Here is a 24612-nt window from a genome sequence, read left to right as displayed (position 1 = left end):
TTTTAAAAAATTGTTTGATTTGATGAGATTGCTTACAGATGCAGTTGAAAATACCACATCTTTTTATGAAATTAAAGCTAGATGAACAGCTGACATGCTTTTTAAAATTTTGGATTCTAGCCCTAATAATTAAGAACACAAACAACAAAATTACAGGAGCATTTACCAAAACCAGGAAAAAGCACCAGACCTCTTTTGTTTCGTGTTTCCAAAGAGCAACACCGCCCTCTAGTGGAAAAATTACAAAGTATGACTTTAGTCATACAAGAAGCATGCCAGGGAAGTATTTTCTCTGTAATCTAACTGATGTTGAGACCTTTGAAAGAAAAAAACAACACACACACAAAATTGCATGCTATCTTTAATTCCTCACAGTGAAGTAAGTCTTACGGACTTCAAGAGAACAAACTGACAATTTACACTACTCACGTTTAAATGTACATAGAACAATAAGCTTTTAAAACCAGGATTGACACAAGACTAAACTGTTCAGTAAGTCAGTCTTAGTTCTTTTTACTACAGCAGCTTTACCGTGACCAAAAGTTACCTACCTTAACTTCTAATGTGATACTCACGCTAAAATGTTGATTCGGCTTAAAAAAATAGGTGAGAAAAAAATCCAAAGAATATTTGGACTGCACTGTCTGAGCAAAAAGCTTCCAAAATAAAAAATAAGAAAACATTTTACTAGTAACTCTTTATCTGCTATGATCTCTTTGTAGTGTAAGAAGAGAATAATTCATTAACCTTTACCAAGTTGCTAATGAAAACTAATGAAGTGTTTATAAATCTAATTTTTTAGCACTTTTTTCCCCACACTTTTTGCAGCAATTTTAAGGACTAAGTTAAGGAAGTGGGTATGTAATATAGGAAATTCTTACAGTCCATATTCCTAATCAGTAATGAAAAGAACCACAGAGCAGATAGTCTCCCCATTTCACAGACACATTAAGAAAATTTAATGGCAATGAGGTAACATTTGAGAAGCCAGTACGTGGGATACCACCAAAACTCTACCCCCACTGAAGTGATCCAAAGTACTCCCTCAATAGTTAAGCAAACGTCTGTTTTTCAGATGAGAAGGTTTTTCAACTGGGGGGGGGGGGGGGGGGGGGGAGAATGTTCCTGGCAAGCTGCACTGGATTCCCTGTATTAGATTTACAAATAAACTCAATTAACCTATCATTCCATCTTTGTTGATCTGTTCTTAACTTTGCTACCTTAAAGCAGTGTATGCGGATGAATAAAAAAAAATTCTGTGTTCATCCATCTTTCAGGGCATTCTCAGTATTTTCCAATTTTTATCATGATCATCCAGCAATGCAGTAATTGAAAATGCATTTTTCTGCATTTTGATAGACTGTAGTCTGCCAACTTACACCTTGATCTTTGTTCTACCCATCTTGAAACTAAAAATTTCTCATGTACAGATAGCACAAAGTTAATTTCAAATATAGCATTGAAACTAATTTTGACAACAGCAAAGGGTCCGAGTGAATTTTTTTTCCTTACGTTATTAAGTACAAATGCTCAAAAAGTAATACATTCTTTTTCAATCACTTTCTGCTTAACGGACAGCGATATTTCCTTGGAAATATTTACACTTACCTCTAAGAAACCATGTTAGTGTTCTGAAAACACAGTAATTGTTTACTGATCAAAATACTCAGGGAGGAAAATACTAGCTTCAAAATACAGAGTTTAAAAGGAGTATCTGCAACACAAAGTGGAGCACAGCACTGAAATCCTAAACTAACTGGGGAACAAGAGCCAAAACTGGTTAAGATTCCGCTTGAGCTAGCTAATCAGTATTTCCACATGGAGCCCCGAAGAATTGTGTAGACATACTAAAGCTCACAGGGATCTCTACATGGCAATCCATTATGTGACACTGACACATTCAAAGCAATTTGCTAAGAGTCACAAGGCATGCCTAAGAGTTAAGCGAAGACTGATAAATTTTAAAGACCAAGACAACAGAGTTTCAAGGAAACTTCAAATTCTGCCAATTATGTCCAAATTAATTGGACAAGAACACTATTAGCCAATCCCAAAGGGGGACCGTTCCCTTCATACAACACCAAGGAGTCTGAACCTTGTTTTTCTCCATCAAACAGGTCAACCAGTCATAATCAGCACAAGCCCAGCTCAGATTACGTCCTCTCTCAGAAGCCCTTAGCGCTAGGAAAAAATAACATAGGTTACATAAGAAGCATAAACCCTAGAACTGCTTTCTCCTTAATCCATGCTCCATGGCAGTTGGTAAACAGTATCAGACACTAAGCCTAAGACTACAGCAGTATTAAATGCAACATGGTATGCAAGAGTTTTGTGTTATACAGGCCATAACGCCACCTTAATCACATATTTGCTACATCACCTTCATAAGTTTTGGGCCCCTTATGTCCTAACCTCACATAGCAGCACAAGCCCAAGGCTTATTTCACTAATGCTCCCACTCTTGGTATGCTTCTGACCAGGGCTGATATCCTGCCCTCACCTAAGAACAGAAATCAAGAAAATATATATAGATGTGTGTATGTGTATACATGTCTGTGCATATATGTCACAAGCAAAGACGACGTCATGCAAGGATATCCTTGCTTACTTGTGATCAATCCAGATTATAAACTAAGGGAGAAAGAGAAAAAAAAAATCTTGACAAAATCATGTATCTCGGATTAATCTTTTGCCATATATGAAACACTTTCAGCTCATTCAGCGAGTCTGAACAGTAGCTCTTCTCCTGCTGAAGGCAAACCATTTCAGTCCCAGTAATTCTTAAATGTTCTGAGACTGCACAGCTGCATACAAAGCAAATTCTACTGCTTGATGCAATATAAAGACATGCTGTACCAAGAATCTGGAATGCAAACCGTACTAGAAAACACAGATTCCTCACTGAGACAGATAAGTACAACAGTTACTGCCCTAATTGCAATACCAGTCTGCAGTAGCGTATCATGCAGTGACAGCAGGACCTGTGCTGGTAACGCCTAAATTGCAAGCCACCATAAAACTTTAAATTCTTCATCCGACTCCTGTAGGATAACACTCCCTGAAACAATTAAGAGGTAAAGACCAAGAGAATTCAGCGTACTAAGTCCTGCCTTTAACCCATTTTCCAGAACATCTCCAACATTTTCTAGTGTCCTCGTAAATGCATTTATGTCAAGATCCTGCACTAAAAGAAGACGCCCAACAATTTGTATAAGGACCCTTTCAATATTGATGTAATCCCACCATAATGAAAAATGCAAACCACAAAGGGAACAAGAGATTTACAAAGGTTCAACTCTAACACCAAACCACACCAATATTTTAATATTTGTGGCTCATCCACAAATTTAAGTCACAGAAAAAGACATACCCTGTGCAGGTTGCTGAGTGAAACTTCAAACAGCCTAGCAAATTAAGTTGAAAAAGAAATCGTGTCTTCTGAGAAGAAAGGCAAAGCCCCTAAGCACCAATGCTTCATTATAAAATGAAACAAAAGCAGCTAATTAGAATCTCTCAAATACTCACCCACTATAGAAGTAACAGTATGTAACAGATAGCTAAACAAGCTCAGTGTCTAAAAGGATTTATGAACCTGCTAGAAAATACAACTAACAGGGATTTCAAAAGGTCATAGACATACTTTTTTTTGCCCTAAAGGAGCATTAAATATGACATTCTGACACAAGTTCATCATCAGGTTGACTTGAAAATACCTTCAGAGATAAAAATTCCACAGCCTCCTTGGAAAAATCTTTACCCGAGTTTACTTGCTGCCATTAGAAAGTTTTTCTATATACTTTATGTAAACCCCCTGGCAGCCACACAAACCTTACTCCCTGTCCTAGCCACTAAGATCATAAAAAGGAACTTCCCTTTAACAGTCATCCTCTGTATATTTACATAATGTAAAAATGCCTCCATCAATATTTTTCTAGACAAAAATCAACTGTTTCAGAACTTGACATCTTCCCTGTAGCTCTCCTCTAAGCTCCAAATTCCCCACACTTCTTCAAAAAGCAGTACACAAACCTGAACAAAGTTTTCTAACTAGAGGTTGCATATGGAAATAATGCAAACCAAGTCTGAATACCAAAAGTACAGATGTTTAAACAACAACTTGATGTTCAAAGGAGCCTGTAAGATCAAGACTGTTATATTTTACCTTATGAGTAATTTTAACCTACCTATTCCTGAATTTGCTCCCGTGATTATAACCACTTTTCCACTCAAGTCAAGGCCCTGGAGTATTTCCATTGCAGTACTGTTTCCATCATACTTTTGTCTAGTAGTAGGTTTTACTGGATTATCTTCAACTGTAAAGGCCAGTCTTGGGTCAAGGTAGGTAGTCCTTTTGTTTATGTGGCTACAAGAGAACACAAAAATTCAACTGCTTTGACCCTTCCGTACTCTGCATTTACATTTTAAATTTATTTCAAGCACTGTTGTGTACAATTCCAGTGGATTATTTATATTCCCCAAAATCAAATTATTTTTTCAGTTTTGTTAAAATGATCCCAATTATTTTTTTATCAACCTTTTTTCCAGTTGTGACAGTGTCCATTATTAATTGTATTCACTTACTTCACAGTGCCATTACGAACTTCACGTAAACCCGACACAGAAAGCAGAATTTTGTCAAAGGGAAAAACGCATTCTATTAAGGAAGACTGCCTTCTCTTAGGAGCTCTATAAAAGGGGCCTACGCTACTCCCTTGAAACAATATACCAATGAGAAATGTAGCTCAGTACTTTCTTTCCTCAAACAACTGAAAACAAATCATCTCAGCAAACAGCATGACTCAGGTCAGGCTCACCTTTCTAGAATGGAATTTTAGTTTTCTTTAGACAATATCGGAAAAAGGCACTAAGCAACAACTTTCAGTCTTCAACCCTTCATTCCATGACAGAGAGGCTACACTTAATATTTTGGTCTGTGAATATTCTTCATTCTGGCAAGTAAATTTAAGATAACTAGCCTATTTTGACCGTGCCATTAAAAAGATACGGAAGGAAATGTGCCCAGAAGTCTCCTTCTGCTTCTGTGAACTTCCTCCTCCCTTACCTTTCTAAAAGTCTTTGCTAGTTCAAGCCCTGTCCTCTTTTCTTTCTGTGCTTTACATGGCAAGTGAGTCAGAGCTGACGCAATTTTGTTTTCATCTTTTATGTTTAAAGCACTACCGCAATGTTAACAATCAGCCCTGAAGTTCTGGATACGTTTTTGAAGTTATACATACAGAGTTTATCCATGAAGGTATACAAACAAAACAAGCCTACACAATCATTGCCTGAGGGTCAGCTCACACTGAGACGTGGCTACACAAGCCGCTTCGATCTGCCACCCAAGTAGGTATTTCTGTGCTCGTAGAAGAATTTAGAAAACCACAAATGGGTGTTTAGACACTGCTACAACTGTAATATCTGCATATGGACCCTGACACTGTACTTATGAATTTCTTTGACAACATCAGCTGGAAAGACAAGTATTGTGACTCAGAAAGGCTACCCAACATGAAACACAGTTGCCCTACTTGTCCATATTCTATATATTGATATACTTACTCTACAAAATAGACTTGTCCATTTTCATCAGTCTCCTGCTCCCATCCATATGGCAGGCCTAGGAAACACATAAAACATTATCTTTTTGCAGGCATTACAGCGCACTCAGATTTGAAGTTCAAGTGATTTCTCGGTCAGATGTGGCAAAATTTTGCATTATTTCTGTAGGTAATGCAGCTACCTGCTGCACTTCAATATTGGAACATGGAAGGAGGATTGCTTTCCCTAATCACACGCAACTGCTCTCTAATAAGAGTACAATACACAGGAGATCTGCTACCACTGTAATGACCATTGAGCATTGAGCATAATCTAAAAATTCTTTATAAAAAGATTATTTCACGTTATAGCACAAACTGGCAAAATGCAACCATGCATCCTAGTACATACACACCTATACTAAACACAGTTTCATATTCATCCCTGATAAAAGCAGATAGCAAAAACATTGAACTAAATGTAGGAAGAGTTACATGTAACACATACCAAAAGCTGGAAGATCATAACCCTCAAGTGGGTATGGGGTATGCTAAATCAAAGTTGGAAGGACAGATAAAAACAAAAACGATAAATCTTTACAAAATAAATTCTCATATAGAAGACCCTACAGAAGTACCTAAGAGACAGTATTCCCAGTATTTCTAATCCTGGCTGAAAAGTATTCAATTATAATTCATTCAGCTCGAAATCTACTGACACATTGCCAATGCCAAAAGAAATACGGCTTGCCAACAGTATAGTACCTGTAGGTATGCCATATAGAAGCTTCTGGGAAGATCTAATTTAAGGCAATGATCCAAGGTCCTTAAGAAGTCATACCTTTGGAAGTGTCCTGCAACATTGGCTGTCTTCTGTTCTGGCACAACCATTCAATTGTATTAGAGAAAACAAGCAAAATTAAAACTAACGGGACTTCCCTTTGTGCCAGGGATATTCTTTGATCAAATATATTCTTTGAAGAATGTAATCCAACTATAAATATTATCTGATGGACACCAGGGTATCAGAACCCAATCAGAGAATTCCAGCCTTTGACTATATTTTTTACAAGCCACAGTAAAACAATCCCTTTATCCTGGAATTAGTACTTTGGCTTTATGGAGCAAAACAAGCCATAAAACTGCAAAGTGATCACTCTGCAACAGACACATAGGTACAACCACACTGAAATCAGCTCTATTTTGCAGGCTCGGTTTGCCTAGGTGATTAGTATCAACTAGAAGATCAAAATGAGATATAGTTCATGCACAAAATCCAAATGATGCTTGTAACATAATTTCAGTTCATTTCAAAAGCTTAATACAAACCTCCTGCAACACGTTTCCTCTTGCCAGACTTCGGATGTTCCCACTGTGTTTTTTCTTCCAGGTGGCTGTAGGAAAAGAAAAGTTTAAGATTTTTTAAAATTGTTTAGTAATTTTTCTGATGTAATCCATTTCTTTTTTTTATATACAGTAAATACAGTTTAACTATTTTTAAAATTTTTTTTTTTAATATTTTTTAAAAATACAGTTCAGGAAATGGCTTGTCTTCCACAAAAAAATCCCAAACATGTCAATCCCTTGTTGAAGAAAGGTCAAAACTGCTGTTAGAAGTTATTAGGCTTCCATATTGCCACCGTTCTGAAGGAAAAGTAACTAACCAGAGAGCACAGGAGTCCATAAAAATTCTAATAAATATTTGACTTTCAATCTCAGTTTTGTTGCTTATGATGTGAAGAAAGAAAATGTTATTCTTTAACAACTTTTGGATTAACAGACTCAGAAAACTTCTCAAAAAGATGGTAAACCTTGGCAGGAAAAAGTAATAAAGAAGCAAGAAAATAGTTTATCAGAAACTAGTAAGAATAATATTAGAAAGTTTTCAAATAACAAAAGCACCCTTCTAAAACTGTTGTCTAATAATATTGATTTGCAAGCTCTTAGGTAAATATGTCTGGATTTCTACATGAGCAACTGCAGCTTTGAACAGGTAAGTTTATCCAAAGGCCTTGACTAACAGACTATTTATTTAATATGGGTGATAATGGTTTCACATCTCTTCTTCCAATTCAGAGATTTTATTCACTTAAATAACTGTAAGAGAATTAGTATACTCTATCATAAGGGTTTCTGCACTACAGACTAATAAGCAAAGTGATGTACACATAAACAACATCTTACAATACCCAAAGTGCTAGAATCAGGTTGGATATTAAAATCTTATCTTTCATTAAAGTAATAACCAAGCTTATATATAAAGAGTCAGGCACGGATTACTTGAAAGAGTGTCGAAATTGATAGATGCTCAAGGATGACATGAAGACCGACGGCATTATTGAATAACATACACAAATAATCACTAAACTATAGATCTAGTACCAATAGCAACTTAGACATCACATAAGCAACTTTTCCTTCCTGTAACAACCACGCAGTTAGCCCACAGCGACAGCATACTGTATTACAAGAATCACGGCTGGGGGTCTGAGACTGACTAAGCACATCTGTGTGACCTGCAATAGCACTTGAACTTCAGGACACTTGCACACTAAATCTATAAGACCCTGAGGTACTCCAGTCTGATGCGAGGTATGCTACCAAATTACCATAGCTCAACAAACAAACGCGTGCCCACCAAGCTTCAGTAACTGACTGTGTTCATACCCAACTCATCACAGAGACCTTTAAAGGTCTTAAACCAAAGTAACTCTATTCCTGTTAAGTCTAAAGTTCATATTGTTGATAAAGTTTAAAAACAAATTTCCAGAAGATGCAGAGGTCTCACAGATACAGAGCTTATGTTAAAGGTAGCAGTAACGTAACACCTCTTCATGTCAAGTATTTTTAGACACACCGGGCAAGATTTTCAGCTGGTAAAGACATATTAATGTCATGTCATTAAATTAAATGGATTTAGTTCAGTTTCACAACAGTTAAAAAACAGAACTGTTCAATGAATTGTTTGTGTAAAAACTACTCTCAGTAATATCTCACTATTTTGTAGGTTTGTTACTTTCACCAGGTGATTCCTCTTTAAAAGAGCTTTTGAAGTCAAAGCAAATATAAGGATACTTGACCTAAGAAAAACAAACACCTAGAGAGAATTTCTAGTGTTTATAAACCAAGTTCAGATAAACTAAAGCATAGCGTCCAGTGTTCTTAAAGCAGAACTTGGGACGAAGATGCCAACTCACCACAGGTGAGAATGCACAATGCTTTTCCCCCCTTTTATGTAAGGGAATAAATCTTGCCGCTTTAAACAGCCTGAAACAGATTTTTTCCAAGATCAGCAGGTTACAGAAAACACAAGAGACGAGAAAATATATAAATATATATTCTACTGAGTGAGTTAGCTCGGTAGCACATCCCCTTTTGTAACAGTAATCATTTGCAGAGTGGCACAAGCAGATGGTGCCAAATGCAAATTTTTAGTTCTTGTCAAAGCAGTGGCATACGGAAGGGCCGAGGGAGAGCATTTACAACTTCTAACTTCCAAGGTACCTCTTTACTCTCGATTCCTACAGGGAGGAAAACTAAGAGAACTACGATATTGTGTAGGCTCGCTGCCCGGGCGCATGGAGACTCCCCACAGAACCACGAGGCGTGCTGCAACAGCCACAGCCGTGTGACAGCTCCCCCCCGCACCCCGGAGCGCCCCGAGCTGCCCCAGCGCCGCTCCCAGCGGCGGCGGGAGGCTGAGCGCTGCCGGGGGCGGCCAGCACCGCACGGGCCGGCCCGCCCGCTCCCGGCGGGGCTCGGCGCGGCGAGGGCGGGCCCAGCTCACGCCCGACGCCCCCGCGAGTGCCGAGGGCACCGCACACGGAAGCCGAGTCACACGGACAGCGCTCCCGACACCAAGCCCCGCTCCCGCCCCGGCCTCTGTGGTGAAGGGCGGGAAATGGCGGCTCCTGCGCCTCCCACCCTCCCGTGCGCTGAGGGGCACCGGCAGCCCCACGGACGCTGCCCCGGGGCGAAGCGGCGGGTGGTAAGAGGGCTCCAGGCGCGCTCGCCCCCCTCCCTTACTTAGCGTAGTAAACCCAGCCGTCCTTGGTGGTGCGCTCCTCCCAGCCCGGCGGCAGCTCCTCCTCGCTGTCCGTGTCCTCCAGCCCCGCGTACTTCAGCGCCGCCATTGGGACGGGCGCCACGCGCAGCCCCGCACCGCCGCCAGCCAGCGGGACCGCGCCACACCGCCCCTTCCGGCCGGCCCAGCCAATGGGACGGCGGGGCGGCCCCGGAGCACCATGGGAAGCGTAGTCCGGCCGTGAGGGGAGCGCTCACCTCGCGGGTTTTACGCCTGTCACGGAGTTTTTAACCCCAAAGGAGCCCCGGGCTGAGTTGAAATCGTCACGGGTGGCATAAGAATCTCAGATTTTGGGGGTATTAAGCGTTTTCAGCCTTCTGTTTTCAGAGACGGGTGTGAATACAACGAGGCCCTTAAAAGTGACAAAATAAAAGAACTTTAAGCTTTTTTGACATTAGTTATCATCTCCTGATCTCTGGGACGAGACTCTCCGTTGTAGCCGCGTTAGGCACAGCTCCTCCACGTTGCTTTGCTTGGTGAGGAAGTCCTGGCTGGAGAGAAACACCTCTCCACACCGAGCACCCACCCAGGGGGCTGCAGACTGCCTCACCAGCCCTTCCCCAGGCCGGTGTCACCTGGCGACATAAATACACTCAGCTGCAAAGACTGAAGCACTACAGGTCAGTGAATTGACATTAACCTACAGTAACTCCTGTCCTGGCAGCTGGAGCTGTGGTCCTTCGTGGCTGTGACGGATGAAATACCACCCTCTCTGTCACCATCCCTCAGCTGACGTGGCATACGCCCCCTGGCCTGCCTCAGTGCTTTTGAACCCGTACCTATATGCTGGCACAGTCGTATCTATTTATATAACCAGCCCTAGCCGTCAGCATTTGTAACAGTATCTTCCCACTGTAGTCCTTTGGCAGGTGTTTTCAGCAAAAAAGCCAAACCTCGTGTTGGACAGAGGCTGTGATTACTGAGGACTGCACCAGGTGGCAGCGCAACCCCACAAATGCAGGAGAGTGCGCTGACTCCTGCGGGTAACGTTTTTATGCACTGACACCGACTATATGGCTCACTCACCCCCCACTAATGGCAGGCATATCTGTCTAGAAAAAGCAGCCTGAACTTTCTTCTGCCCTGCTGCTCCCTCACTTTGCAGGTTCTCCTGAGGAATTATTTCCTCTTGCTAGAAGTAAAATCTCATGCATCATCAAGAGGCAGTTTTCATGTATTACTGGGAGTATTAGAAATGGTTGTGACCATACTCTCTTGAGTAAACATATGGGAAGGGAAACTTCAGTGACATGCTCACTTCTGGCCCAGGAAACAGCAGAAATATTCCACAGATAACTGAGTGGAGAGGTGTGCCAGGTCTCAAGAGAATAGATTATTTAATTAATAATTGAAATAGACAAAAAGAGTATTAATCTAGCAGTAGTACTGTAGGAAAAGGTAGTTGTTAGTTTTCTTCCTGGTGCACTCGGTTAGTAGTCAGCATCCAGCGTTCCATGACTTCTGTTCAGTGGGAATGTGGAAATCCTTTTTGACAGTTAACCTACCCCAACCACCTGTATTGCATAAGTATGCATTATGTCCTAAATGTAAACCGCAGAGTTGCAGTATTTGAATGCTAAGTGTGTACAGTGACTTTAGAAAGAGAAATAGAATCTCAAAATTATGTGTATACATGTATATATATACATGATTACCTACATATCTTACCAACATAATCCAAATTACACCAAGAAACTTCATGCACACATACGAGATATAAGTATGATTTCAGTGGGGATCCATGCAAGTTCAGGTTTTTGTCCGTTTGTATTAAATTGCAGAACGAGTTCTGTTCATTTTCTCAAATGCCAGAAAGCAATGGCCATGATTTCAGTAAGAGCAGGACTGTACCTTCAGGACACATTGACATCTGTAACAGTTTTACTACAAACTAAGACACTTTTTCGAATCTTAAAATGATAGAAGTAATGCAGCCTTCCTGCTTATCACTTCTTCTCCGTCAGCTCTGTGTTAGGAAAGCAAGAAATTGTATATAAATTGATTGAGTGTACGCACTTATCTTTGAGGTATACAGTATGTGCATTGTTCTAGTGGGGTTTTGGGTTTTGTTTGGGTTTTTTTTTAATACAGGTTGTGTAAAGCTACTATCCATTTTCTTGCACTGCAGAAAAAGAATGGGTCTCTTATTACAGTGATGTCAGTCATCATATTCATTGAGGCAGGGTAGTAAACAATCCATTCTACTTAAAATCTTATGACACTTGCTTTCAAAGTCATATTTTAGCAAACACGGTTTCAAAGATTTCATTGTGATCCATTGCTGCAGCAATCCTGTAAATTAATTCTTCTGATGATTCTAAGCGTCACAGACCAAGATTAATTCCACAGCCTGCCAGAAAGTGGTTAAATTAAAACAAGAAGACATTTAGAAATGGTTGTTGATTTCACAATAACACAAAAGTCAATTAGAATATTAATCTCATTTTCTGTTGGCTGTACTTTAAACCATCAAAATCAAATGTGTTTGTCTAGCTTCTCCATGAGAAACATTGATAAAAATTTGGTCATATAATTACACTGGCAAGCCTAAGGCAGCAAAAACTTAACATTTCTTTGATGTTATTCACAGGCTTATGTGCTTTGCTGAATCATGGCCATTGTCTGTCAAAGATCTGAGTACTGATTTTTCTGACAAGGATTTGGACACTGACAGTTGTCTGGACAAGAGAAAAATAATTGTGGCATATTTCAAAAGCATCCAGATGACACAGCAAAAGGTTGATTCATCCCTTTGATTGAGAGTGTGTCTATTAGTTAGAAATCATGATTCAGGAATATGACAAAAATGTGAACAGCCCTCAGATCAAAATTTTTCAGCAGCTGCCAAAACATGTTTTCATAGGTTACAGCTGTTTCTTTTCAGGTGAAAATTCTGTCTCTGTGACTCATGCCTTTCTTACCTCAGCAGTAGACTAAAGCCGGGCAGTCTGCATAAGGCTATGATTTTAATACACTGGGACACGATAAATGACTATTTGTGTTACTGCATAGTGTGAATGTGCCACGTCCTTCAAGTGAACATTTTGGTTTTTTGGTGGAGTTAAACTCAGCTTTCCACAAAAATGTTTACAAGGTCACTCTGGACTTTCTTTCAAGTTATGAAAACTGTTTAAACTTTTTAAATCCCTGAGTTTTTACCCAAGTTTATTTTTAGAAATGTCAAGAATTTTATCCTCCTTCCTTACAAATAATGTCATTTTCAACATAATTTCAAAGTTAACAGGATTAAAAAAGGCTTTGTTGTTGATGTTATTCCAGTTTCCTCTGAAAACAACATAAACAACGTTTTGCATATGGAATCTGTCTACGAAAACTCTGTGGAAACTCCAGTGCTGGAATCCCAGTCATAAGAGTTTCTGTGTCCATTTTTTTAAAATAAAATTTCCAGAGAAAACAAAATACTAATGGGATGCAGAAAACAGTGGAATACAATTGTTCCTTGATACACTTGTGGCATCAGTAACCTCCTTCAGGTGGTATTTGAATATTGTAAAGTCTAGCTTTTATATTTAATTTAATAATTTAATATTCAGTCATTAAGAACATGCACAGTGTGGAAATTAATGTGCAGGGTCATATTAGATGTCCTTACCTTCAAATTCTGATATGTTATGATAAAAATATTAAACTCGTTCAACTTAATTAACAAAATAATGGTAGGAAGTTATATTTAACAGTTTTGGTATAAATGCTAAAAAGGACAATATTTTATCCTTTTATTCATCATTCAGGCAAGAACTTTCTGTCACTCTCCAGGAGCGAACTTTACCCACTGCAGAAAAGTATAAGTCAAATAATTCAAAAGATGAGGCGGTGTTCAGCCAAACCTTCAGCCTATATAATATGTTATTTCAAGAGCTTATAAGTTTTTGCTTTATACACTAGTAATTTTTCATGCTATTTGTTTCTTTCTGAGCTTTAAGTATCCTTAGCCTTGGGTGCTCTGGTTCCACTAGTAGTTGGGCAAACACACTGATAATAAAGCGTTTCCTTTCTTCCATTTTGCATGATTCAGAAGTTTCCTTTTTTCCTTAGCTATATATGTACATCAGCATGCATAAAAGCCTGTAAGATAAATTCCAAACTTACCAGTGTCAAAATTCATCATTCTGGGAACTTCTTCTGCAATGACACTGAGCCCCTCATTGAAGGCAGTTGTCAACCTTCTGTGAGGCACCGTATCTGTTAGTCTCCTGCTATGTCGGATGTGACTCAAAGTCAGTTCATTCACCCTGGATTCTATATCCATATTGGATGCACTGAAAGATTGATGGACTGTTCTTCATGAGCTGGTTAAATAAAAGAACAGACAATAGTCAAGCCTCCCTAGGTACAAAACCTGTATTTGAATATAACAGAGAAGTATTTACTCACACCTACTAAGTAATTATTCATCTTCCAGGCTGCAAAATTGGACACTGATAAGCTAGAAGAAAAAAAAAGTGGAATTCGGGTATCTAAACTCTTTTAAGCATTTCGCTTTAATTGCTTTGCACAGACAAGAAAGCAAGAGGTAAATAAAATTAATTAGTGAAAGAACACGTTTATGGTAAAGTTCTTGCACCTCAGTGTGATGAACACTTATATTCACTTTTGGTATTGCAGCGTCTCCCTGAGGTCAGGGATGCTACTCACACATCTAAACTTAAACATGGAAATGTTTGCACCATCAGACCTGGAGGGTATAGGAGAATATCTGGTTCGTCTTTCATTATTAGCCCAGCTCCCACCAGAGAAAACAATGAGAAAACTAGAATAAGCATGTGCAACATTACTGGCAATGGAAGAAGATAGGGAATTACCAGTATATTCTAAAATGAAGGTAAGAGTTGATATTTTACCACAGACATGAAAAAGATGAAGTTTTCATTCTGAGAGATTTAAAAGTATTCAGATTATTTGTTTATAATTATTCAGGAGAAATCAAAGAGATGGAGCATAATGAAAAGAAAACAGAAAAATCATTATAACTGTTTATAAATATTAATCACCAGTACCCTTTCTTAATCAAATTAGCTATCACTCCTGATTAATCTCATCTTTAATGAGCTTCTTCACACCATAAAGATGGATGCAGTCCATGCACAATCAATACAATTCAAACACAGTTGTTGTTTAGGTTAAACTCCAGCATTTTTCTTAGAAAAATTGTTCTTCCCTAAAAATTATTCCCTCCTAAAATGATTTCAGCACAAAAGCCCATTGTAACAAAGTAACTGCACGCAGGTCCTTTCCTTGATCTAGCAGGTTAGTGACCAGGACTGCCTTATTTATGAAAGCAACTCATTAGAATAGGTATTGAGCACTGATGATATGCAATTGCTTTACAGCACCATGGAAGAAAAGGTATTATCGAGATACAGGATCAAATGGAAAAGACTTCATCCATGCTAAACAAAGCATTCTACTCCATATAAAACTTCCAGAAAAAAAGAGAACTGCCACAAAGAGAAACAGTATTTCTGATAAATTTTCCAAAAATATTGTAGTGGACATTTTTTTTTTCATAGGCTGGCTGCTGAATTATGTCGAGGGAAAACAGGACTAATATGTCAGAGATGTTAGTGCAGTATGGACTGCCGTTAACTTATTTTGGAAATACTCTGAAAAATCTTGAGCTGATTCTGGTCTTGCTTATTGATAACTGACACAGTGACTTTCCACTTGTGAGAGATTTAAATCCAGCCTGTATTTTAAAGGAACTTTAGTGTGTAATACATTCACATAAAGAAGTATCATACGTCCTTCTACACCCCCCTCTCAGTTACCTTTGGATGACCTACACTGTTTATCTGTTTAAAAATCTTGCTCTTGTTTCCGTCTCTCTCTGAATCTCTAATGGTCATCCCAGCGAAGCACATCACATCTGGTTTGCGGTAATAACTTTATTTCCTTGGTAAGACTCTGGGAATTCTTCCTTGATGCATGTTACATAAACCCTGTAACAGCATTTCAAGGTGTCTGATAGAACTTGATTTTAAAGATGCTTCATCAAGTCGTTCAGGATATCCATATGCTTAGTGTGAGTGATACTGTACCTCTTAGAAAAACATCCACGAATGCATGGGAAAGGATCCAACTATCTAAATTCAGCTGTGTTTCATTCATATTGCACATGACCTTCTGCAAAAAGTATCAAGCAAATCTTGGTGTAAGGCCACCTATAACAACAAAATCATGGCAAAACAGCTCTTAAGGCATGTGTGGGTTATGACAGGCTAGCCCGTAGGTTTTGACACAATAGAAAAGGGCTCCTCAGATAAGGCTTAGTGAGTGTAGAAGGGATAGAGAGGAGCCTGGCAGCACAGACTAGTGACAAACACCTTGTTTTTGTAAAATTTGTATGTCAATCATTAGTCTTGTTTCTTTGTTTGAAGTTAAATGGTCTACAGTCTTGCAGAGCTGAAAATGTGTCCTGCAGAGTCAGCCTTGTCATCTAAATAAAATAAATTAAATAGTGTGAGGCCTAATGCATGTCCCTGAGGCATTTCACTGGGTACTTCTCAGTGGTCTATTATCTCCTGTTTATGGTCCTTCAGCCGATTTTTGTTCTGCCTGAAAGTCAATTTGAATTCAGTAAAAGGCTAGCAGTACATTCATTTACATTCCTGACATCTACTGATGCTGTAATTCAGTAACAAAAAAGCAGTCACAGTTACTTAATCTACTAACTTAGTGTTACGATGATCTAATGACAACAAAAGCATTTATGGAGGTGCAAATTAGTGGATACATTGGATTTAATTTCAAATGTTACATAACGACCTGGAAAACACCGTGCATTTCACTCAATGGTAAGTCCCTATAGGAGGAAAAATTTCAAATGGCCAAAATCTCATGCTGGCACCGAGTAGCTGGATTTTTCAAAGGGACTTAAGTTATTGAGTGTTGAATGCTGTTGAACCTTGGGTCTCAAGTCTGAATGCACTCTTAAAAAGCTGGTCATGAGTTCCCTTGAAAGTCTAGCTTTTATTGTACAAGATGTTTGAATTAAGGTGTTCACCTTTCCTTACTGAATGAGAATATATGTTCTGTGGTTTTGAAGAGGGACCAAAGGGAAAGTTACTTCCAAAAATAGTTTGTGCTTGTGCAGCTTTTAAAAATGAAAAATAGATCTTTAAAGAGTAATGGTTAACAATGTGCCCTCATTACTCATGTTTAAATTGCTTTTCTTGGCACGAAACATTTCTATGCTGGAACCTCTATGCCGTAGTTGGAGAGAATCCAGCTTTTTAAATCTCAGATCAAACTCACAAAACTCTTCACAATTACTTTGTCTTCGGTGGTAAAATGAAACCCTCAAAACGTGTTAATAAAAATCTTCAAACACACACTTTTGTATCCATAAGCCAGACACAAGGCTCTAATGGGGATCTTCTGCTACAAATCTTCAACAAGTGTTTGGAACACTCAAATGTAGCATATGACACTGTTAAAAAGCAGATCTCAGTCCTCTCAGCTAAAGATCACATTCCAGAATCTTTTTCACATTATTCATTAGCTTCTAATAACAAGCATGATTCCTTTGGGAGCAGAGCTTGATAACATACTATTTAACTTTTTTCTCAATAAAAGTCAACTGTGTCTTGATCTTACAGAATAATGTGAGGAGCCATCCTAGTTCCTGACACAAGAGGGGGAGCAGATGCCCACGTAGTTTACATACCACTGTCGAGCAAGAAGGTGGGAAGAAGCACAAGAGAAACAGAGGTTCTTACCTTACCAAGATATTTCCAGCAAAGTTTGCTTTATCATGACAAAAAAGTAGTATAAAAAGTCAGCTTTTAATACTACCTGGTTGACATGGCAGCTAAGAAAGACTTGTGAAACAGCCACAGATTATGGCAGTTGGGATGCTCTCGCTTTCTCAGGATTGAGTTTAAAGGCAAAAGAGGCAGATAGTTGTTGTCAGTAGAGCTTCTCAACTCCATCCTTAGTGATTTCATAGCTTCCAGAAAGGAAACTCATGTCTAGCTGTCTCAGGACATGTAACTTAAAGGATCTGACACTGTGGACATACCCTCTTCATTCTATCCTGAAAAGTATCTGTTCTCATCAGCTGTTTTGGAGAGGATAGCTTGTCCAATTGCTACCAGGCAAGGCTGATCAGAAATCAGCTTGTCTTTTTTTGTTGTCCCTCTCTCCCTATCCCCCTTCCCTGCATGCAATCTCTCTTTCATCTTCCCTCCAAGAAAATAAAATTTTAATAAAGCCTCAAAATTTTCTGCTTAGTTTGATCATTTTTCCCCTCCTGTTTTTTTGGTTTGACCACAAAACCAGACAACCCATTATTCACGCAGTTCTACTAATGAGCTCCTTTCTCAGAGTTTTTGTACCCTGCATAATGAAGAACATCTGCATCTTGTGTAAAGCTTGACATTTCCCTGCCTATTCACCAGTGGCCTTTTTCTCTTTTCTTTCAATGACTGAATGGATTAACGCTGCAATACTACTAATGCAATGCATGGGAAAGGAAACTGGCAGAGTCTCCAGAACATTCTATTCTTATCAACTTCCCTTAATATTTCAGTAGAATTACCCAATTCATATGGTAATCATTTACTTCTAATCAATGTTTCATATGTAACCTTGCTTATTCACTCCTATTTATTCCTCCTTGCCAAGAAAGTTGAATGAGACTACTGGGGGTATCTGTCTTTCATGATATTAGGAACAGATTAATAATGCTGGCAGCATGCTAGCAAAAAGGTGTTTTTCATTAATTAACACTTATAAATAATTTGTTAAAGGTTACAGAATGCTTAATGTGTGCCTTAATAAACAGCTATTACATGGACCAGCCAACCAATAAATTGCTTATAATTGTAAAAGCTCTTCTGATGTGCTTAGAGTACTTCCCAACCTTTCCAGAAACAAACGGCCACCTACTGTCCTGAGAAAAATGCTGCCTGCCTAGTCCTGTAGAAACAGACTATTTTGTGCATCACTGCCATAATGTGTTTCATATGAACATACTGTGTTTTATTATTCATATAAACATATGCCTTTTTATTTTGCCTTGATGCTTTGGTCAGGTGCAGAGGATTGTTTGTGAGACCATTTTTTTGGAAGGGAGAGACCATTTTGCCGGCTACCCTGTGATGTCTGGCAAACCACCAGTGGCCCAGGTTGAGGCACAGTGATGTATGGAACACACCGCTCACGTAAGATGCTGTCAGCAGTTTCCTTATTAACTCTTACTAGAAGAGTACTCGTGGACTTAGATTCCAGTCATTACATTATGGAACCACTGCATACACACACACAAGCATGCAGATACAGTTTATATTTCCCAAGAAACCATCTGTTTTTAATTCAACACTAGTAGAATCTCAAGTTTCAGTAGGGCATCTAAGGAAGAATGAAAAATCTGGATTTAAAAATTTGAAAAAAGTTTGTCTCCTGGTGGGTAAGGACTACATTAAGTCTCCTAGTGTCCCTGCTATGTCACCAAGACCCTGTGGACATTACTTAATGACCATATATTGCTAAAAATACTGTAGAAAAAATTGTAGTGCTGTGCAGACGAAAGTTTGGGAAGATTCACATGCTTATAAAATCCCCATGAGCACATTGTCTTCCATTTACCACAGTGTCTCTATAGCTGAGTATGCAAAAGAAAGCTGAAGCTGTTTTCTTTGTTACCTGTCTCTGATCTCAAAAGCCGCCTTTGCTCCATTACCATTCCCAGATTCCACAATGTGATCTGGGCTGATCCCAAGAACTGAACTAGATTCTACACAAGATCCATCCGCTACCACAGGGTTTTTTTGGCCAGTCTCAAGATAAATGCTTCCTTTCAGAATCAGCTGAAAAATAATTTTTAAAAAAGGAGATTAGTATGTGATTATTTTACATTTGCTAGGGAAAATGCATGAAGTAGTTCATATTCTTTACTACATGTATACCAGCAAAACGACCTATGAAAATCTAGTCCTATATCAGTTAAACTCATTATGAACAAGTTACAAGAAATCATAAACCAAAACGTTACACCTCATTTGAAAGATCCCTTGTCCAGGCTAAACACACCTGCCAATTCTTTAGAAAGATCTCAAAGTACCACAGCAGTATTAGTAAAATTTTGCACCTGATAACACTTTGAGCTAGTTATGTATGTTCCATTTTATAGACATGGGATGCAGCCTAGGCAATTAAGCAGTTAGGATTTAATTGCATTTAAAGCAGTGGAGAAATTCCACTGAGGTCTTTGCCTAGAATAAGTACCAAAGTTTTCATGAACTGGAGACTAAGCAATGTTCACATAATTGTCTTTACACACAGATTTTATGAAATGTAGGATTTATGGTGGCCGAAGGGCTTCTTACCAATGCCTTTTAACTACCTTTTACAATGTTCCAGAATGGTTACAGTGATTCTTAGTAAGCATTAATCTCAGCAAATGTTGTGTTTTAATCAGCAAAAGAACATACTAGATGGTTGCAGGTAATATGTATGATGATTAACAATAAGAGTGGGTTGATAATGTCAATAACTCCAGAGCCAAGATAAAATTAGGCATGAGTAAACATCTTTGAAGATAATGTCTGAACCTCTCACCTTGGTGCTTGGAACAGAGGAAGCTGTTTCTCATCTAGCGTACCGACACAATTATGCCTACAGACTACAGACCACACAGTCTGAAATCTTTGCATTAGCCATATTTTCATAGGAAAAAGTTTAACTTCATGTAGCATGTATGAAATATATTTGCAATAAGAACAGAAGTAGTTTTCTCTTCTTTCCATTCCTCTAACCAATTAAAGTTCAAGCATTATAAAAATACAATACATATCTGAACCAAGACAAATATCTCCATCTTTAGTGGGCTACAGTGAAATTAACTGAAATAGAGCCTTCTCAAACTTGGACAGTTTTCCTAAAATAAATTCGCCTGCAGTATCCATGTTTGCAATTCACCGTATTGTTCTCTGCTTAATTAGATAGTAGCCACAGTTTGTTTCATGCTTTTAATCTTGATATTTTTCACATTGCTTTAGCTAGCCTAGACTGATTGCTTAGCTAAATATAGAAGATGATAATTAGTTTAACAGCATGTTAGATTTATAGAGCAGTTCAACAGCAACTCATTATGGGCTACACTAATCACGTAGCGCACACTAATATAATTACTCTAGACGTACTGGAGTAAATATGAAATATAATGTTTATCAGCTGAACGTTTGGCATAGCATTACTTGACTCAAGAATCAAAAATAAGTTAATTTTACAAGGGCTTTTTCATAGGAGGAAAATTCAGGGTCACTGTCAGAGGACAGGGTAGTTCTGGCAGGAACAGCCCTTGCCCTCCTCACTCTCCCAGCTGCTGTCTTTGTTACCCGGCACTCAGACCCTTCAGCCTGGCCAGCCCCTGTGCTGCTCCCACACATGTACACTCAACTGCTGCACACGGGTGCAGGTGATAATGCTTCACACACCTCAGGTCTGACTCTTGGGAAAGAAAGGTAACCTGGTGGCTGTGATACTGGGTCCAGAAGATTTCATTTTCTTTTTCTTGCTCGATGATGTTTTATTTCAATCCTTAATTTCTTAATGCTTCGTCTTCCCCTTTGTAAAATGGGGATAACAATCTTCCTTTGGTCTATCTGGACTATAAACGTTTTGGAACAGACACTTTGTTTTACCATCTACACAAGAAGTCCCTGAACATGGGACATACTAAGTCCCATGGGACATTTTAAGTTAGAGTAAGTAACTCTGATTATATACAGGGAAAAATTAAACATATCAGTCATCTTTTGAAAGGGCTAGTTCTGCAGCTCTCCTGTTCCTCTCCCTCTCCCTCACCTCCGCGGTGCTCGACTCGGCGGAGAAGCGGGCCGGAGCCGGTGGGCTCTGTGCGGGGCCGGGGGCTGCGTCCGGGACCGGGACTCCGCCAGGGTCCGGGGGTTGCGCCTCTCCCCCACCGGCAGCTTCAGCACCGGGGAGGCGGACAGCTCCCCGCCCCGCGCCGCCCCGGCGCTCCCGCACGGCCACCCCTCGGGTCACGCCGGCCTCGGGGGGCAAAAGATCATCTCAAAAAGATAAAAAAAAGCCCAGCCAGTCGCGGGCTGGCCATTGCAGAGCTCTGGGTGTCCAGGGCGGGCAGCTCCTGGGTGCGGCTCAGAGCCCCGGAGCCGCCGTCGGGCGGGCGGTGAGTGCGGGCTGCGCGCACGGGGGGAGCGCGGCAGCGGCGTGGAAACAGGTCCTCAAGCACGCAGCGGCTTCCCCCGAAAATGCCCTTGCTCTCGCCCACCAACCTCTCCCTCTGGGTCCTAGCGAAGTATTCAGGAGAGCTGCTCTCACGGCGGAGGTTTCTGAGCAGGGCCCGTCGAGGGACAGCGGTGATGGCATCGGTATTTAGGGCAGCCAGCACTCACAGGCACTGCTGTGCCAGAAGACGAAGCCTCTTGCTGCTGAGATACCCCCTTATCCCACTGAGGATTCACACCTCTTTTGGGCTGGGAAATCATTGGGAAAATATCAGGGTTTTCTCTGCTTTTTTCCTTCTCAAGCTGATGTCTGCATTTACTAGTTTAAACACCTCCAGAAATGAAACCAGAGTGATAGACAGCAAAAATAGAGGACTAACAAGTTCCTGTTTTGACCCAAAGTCTGTTGAAGTAAATGGAAAAACAGTCCTTTTCTTTCAATAGTTTGCAGATCAGGCCTTTGCACCCTGAATGGACTGAAGGAGTTTACTAGTGAATACATCTCCAAAGCAAATGCCACTTAGAACTAGTTCTGCTTCTGTGTTTCCTTCACTGGGAAGGAAAAATTCACTGCTATTGATGGAGGAATGAGTCTTTTCATTTACTGTTGAATTTTCTGAAAAAAGCAAAGGACCAGGAGCACCATCTTTTGAACAGCCATCTTCTCCAGGAGCACTTGAGAATGCCTGCCTTAAAGCAGACTGTGCTTCAACATCAGTGTATTAAGAGTTTGGGATAATCTGGTGGAAACCCCCTTGAATTCAACAGAAGCCTTCCCATTCGCTTTGAAGAACTTTGGGTCATGCCCTAATAATGCAACATTAGGAGGTTTCTGCTCCATTTTCCCTAAGGATGTACATTTTATTCTACAAAATGATTACCACTACCTAGGCAAATAGTGTAGTACTTCAGTAGAACAAAGAACTCTGCTACTGAGGGGGCTGAATATCCCTGGAAAAGCTATTTTTCATTATGTTTGTTTAAATTAAGGAGAGAGAGATTACTCTAATTTGGAAGGGTTTATTAATTGCTAGCAGGTCTCATAGCTGTGATATTGTACAGAGAAAAGACAGCTCATTTAAAAGTACATAATTTACTTTAAGTTTAGAGTCTTGGTCCTGCTGTGCTGCTGCTTTTCTTTAGAACTACACCTGTATTCATCACTGCTGCCCTGACAGAAGGGGTCTATGTTTGTGGAATTTTCCACATTGTTTCTGCAGAAGCATAGAAAAGCAAATCATGGTGCTTTAGTACGTGTACCATGTTGCCATGTTTTAGGTCTGAATATATCTATCTTATAGGCAGCCTGTGTAATTAAATGTGCCATCCGCTGGCATCTGGCCATACTGTATCAGTAACAGGCTTTATTCACTACCAAAAAAAAAATTTTAAACTTCTTTCCTGCTTAGTTGACTGCAAGTATGAGCCAAAGTAATACCCTGAATGCCACAGGGTGATTTTCTCAAGAAAAACTGCAAGTGTTACAAGTTTGGTTAAACTAAGTTTTACACTGAAACCCCTTTACTATAAATTCTCCTTCTTTTCTGCACAGGCAGTGCAAATAAGCAACACTCTGCACGCACACCAGCCTCTGGGCTATTGCTCCCTAGCAAGTGCAAGTTTGGCCATCAGTACCCTCATTTTAGGTGCTGCTGCAGGAGGAGAAGGGGCTGTCTGGCACAGCTCAATACTGTCCCTCTATTTGTCTGAGCCTATAGACAGCTGCAGCTGGAGAGAGCGAAGGTATCTTTAAAATACTCTCAAGGCATCCCCTCCTGCCTAAAACTTGGCTGGAGGGAGGAATGCTGTATCGAGACCATCACTCCAAGGAAGTTATCTTTTGTTTAGACAGCATAAAGTGAGATTGGTGTTATATTTATCTGTGCAATAAACTGTTTCTAAGGTACTCATAATTTAGTTTCCAAGATCTAGTACAGCTTTTATCCTTCTCTAACGTGATCCACAAGACAGAATTTAACAAGAGAAGAGAAGCTATGGAGGCTTTGTAGGAGAAAGTCTATAAAAAACTCCTATATAGTAAATAGAAAAACAATACAGAAGGAAATATTTCCAAACTTTGAGGAGTAATGGCAGGCCAAAGAAGGGAAGAAATAAATGGAAAAAGAAGTAGAGTTCCTTTAAAGAAGAAAGTATGCATAGTTTAACCTTACTCTTTTTTCCCCCCCCAAGAAAATAGTGCTGGAACTGTTAGAGGTTTAGCAAAGCCTACACGGGCCAAATTCTGCCTCAATTTGTAAGCATTCATCCAGCTGTTAGGAAAAATACAAACAATATAAGATTGTGAATCGTATTTTTATTTTAAAATGTGATCTTTGACTTGGTCACCAGAAAGGCTAGTCTGATTAATGGCAGAAGTTCCTTTTTCATGTGTTCATACGATCAGTAAGTAGGTCTGGGACTCCTTAAAGGAGATTGTTTGCCTCCTTCCAAAGGTGGAGGGACACAGCTTGTACTAATGAGAAAATTCTTGTGCAGTTCAAATAAGGCACAGCAAAACCGCTGGAGTACTTCTGTTCTGCATAGTGCTTTTCTGCTCAGAGAGGTTGCAAGGCAGGAAGCTACACACCTGATGCCAGTAAACAGGCTTTTTGTATACAGGTGGTGGCTGTGTGCGTAATCCCCACCTGTGTCCTGTGCTCAGCAGCCTCCTGCTCCCAGTGAGCTAATACAGCTCTTACTGAAGGTTTTGAGCTCACCTGGTCTGCTGAGCACAGAATGGTGCTTCCAGCTGGGATGT

At 39.8% G+C, this 24612-nt stretch overlaps 1 protein-coding gene across 9 annotated transcripts in view; it reads right to left on the bottom strand.

Moving 5' to 3' along the window:
- Positions 1-9739, bottom strand: part of WWOX (WW domain containing oxidoreductase) — a 537552-nt gene extending 527813 nt beyond the window's left edge. For all 9 annotated transcript variants that reach the window (XM_064459620.1, XM_064459621.1, XM_064459623.1 and 6 more), the window contains exons 1-4: positions 9564-9739; positions 6867-6931; positions 5560-5617; positions 4185-4363 (exon numbers count right to left, since the gene is read on the bottom strand). In XM_064459620.1, coding sequence (XP_064315690.1) covers positions 4185-4363; positions 5560-5617; positions 6867-6931; positions 9564-9670 — 409 coding nt within the window. In that variant the 5' untranslated portion in view covers positions 9671-9739. The remainder of the gene's footprint in view (positions 1-4184; positions 4364-5559; positions 5618-6866; positions 6932-9563) is intronic.
- Positions 9740-24612: the final 14873 nt, after the last annotated feature.

The sequence above is a fragment of the Phalacrocorax carbo genome, chromosome 8 (assembly GCF_963921805.1).
Source record: "Phalacrocorax carbo chromosome 8, bPhaCar2.1, whole genome shotgun sequence".
In the NCBI taxonomy this organism is placed as follows: domain Eukaryota; kingdom Metazoa; phylum Chordata; class Aves; order Suliformes; family Phalacrocoracidae; genus Phalacrocorax; species Phalacrocorax carbo.
The sequence above is the reverse complement of the archived record's forward strand: the minus strand, read 5'-3'. Positions and strand labels throughout refer to the sequence as shown.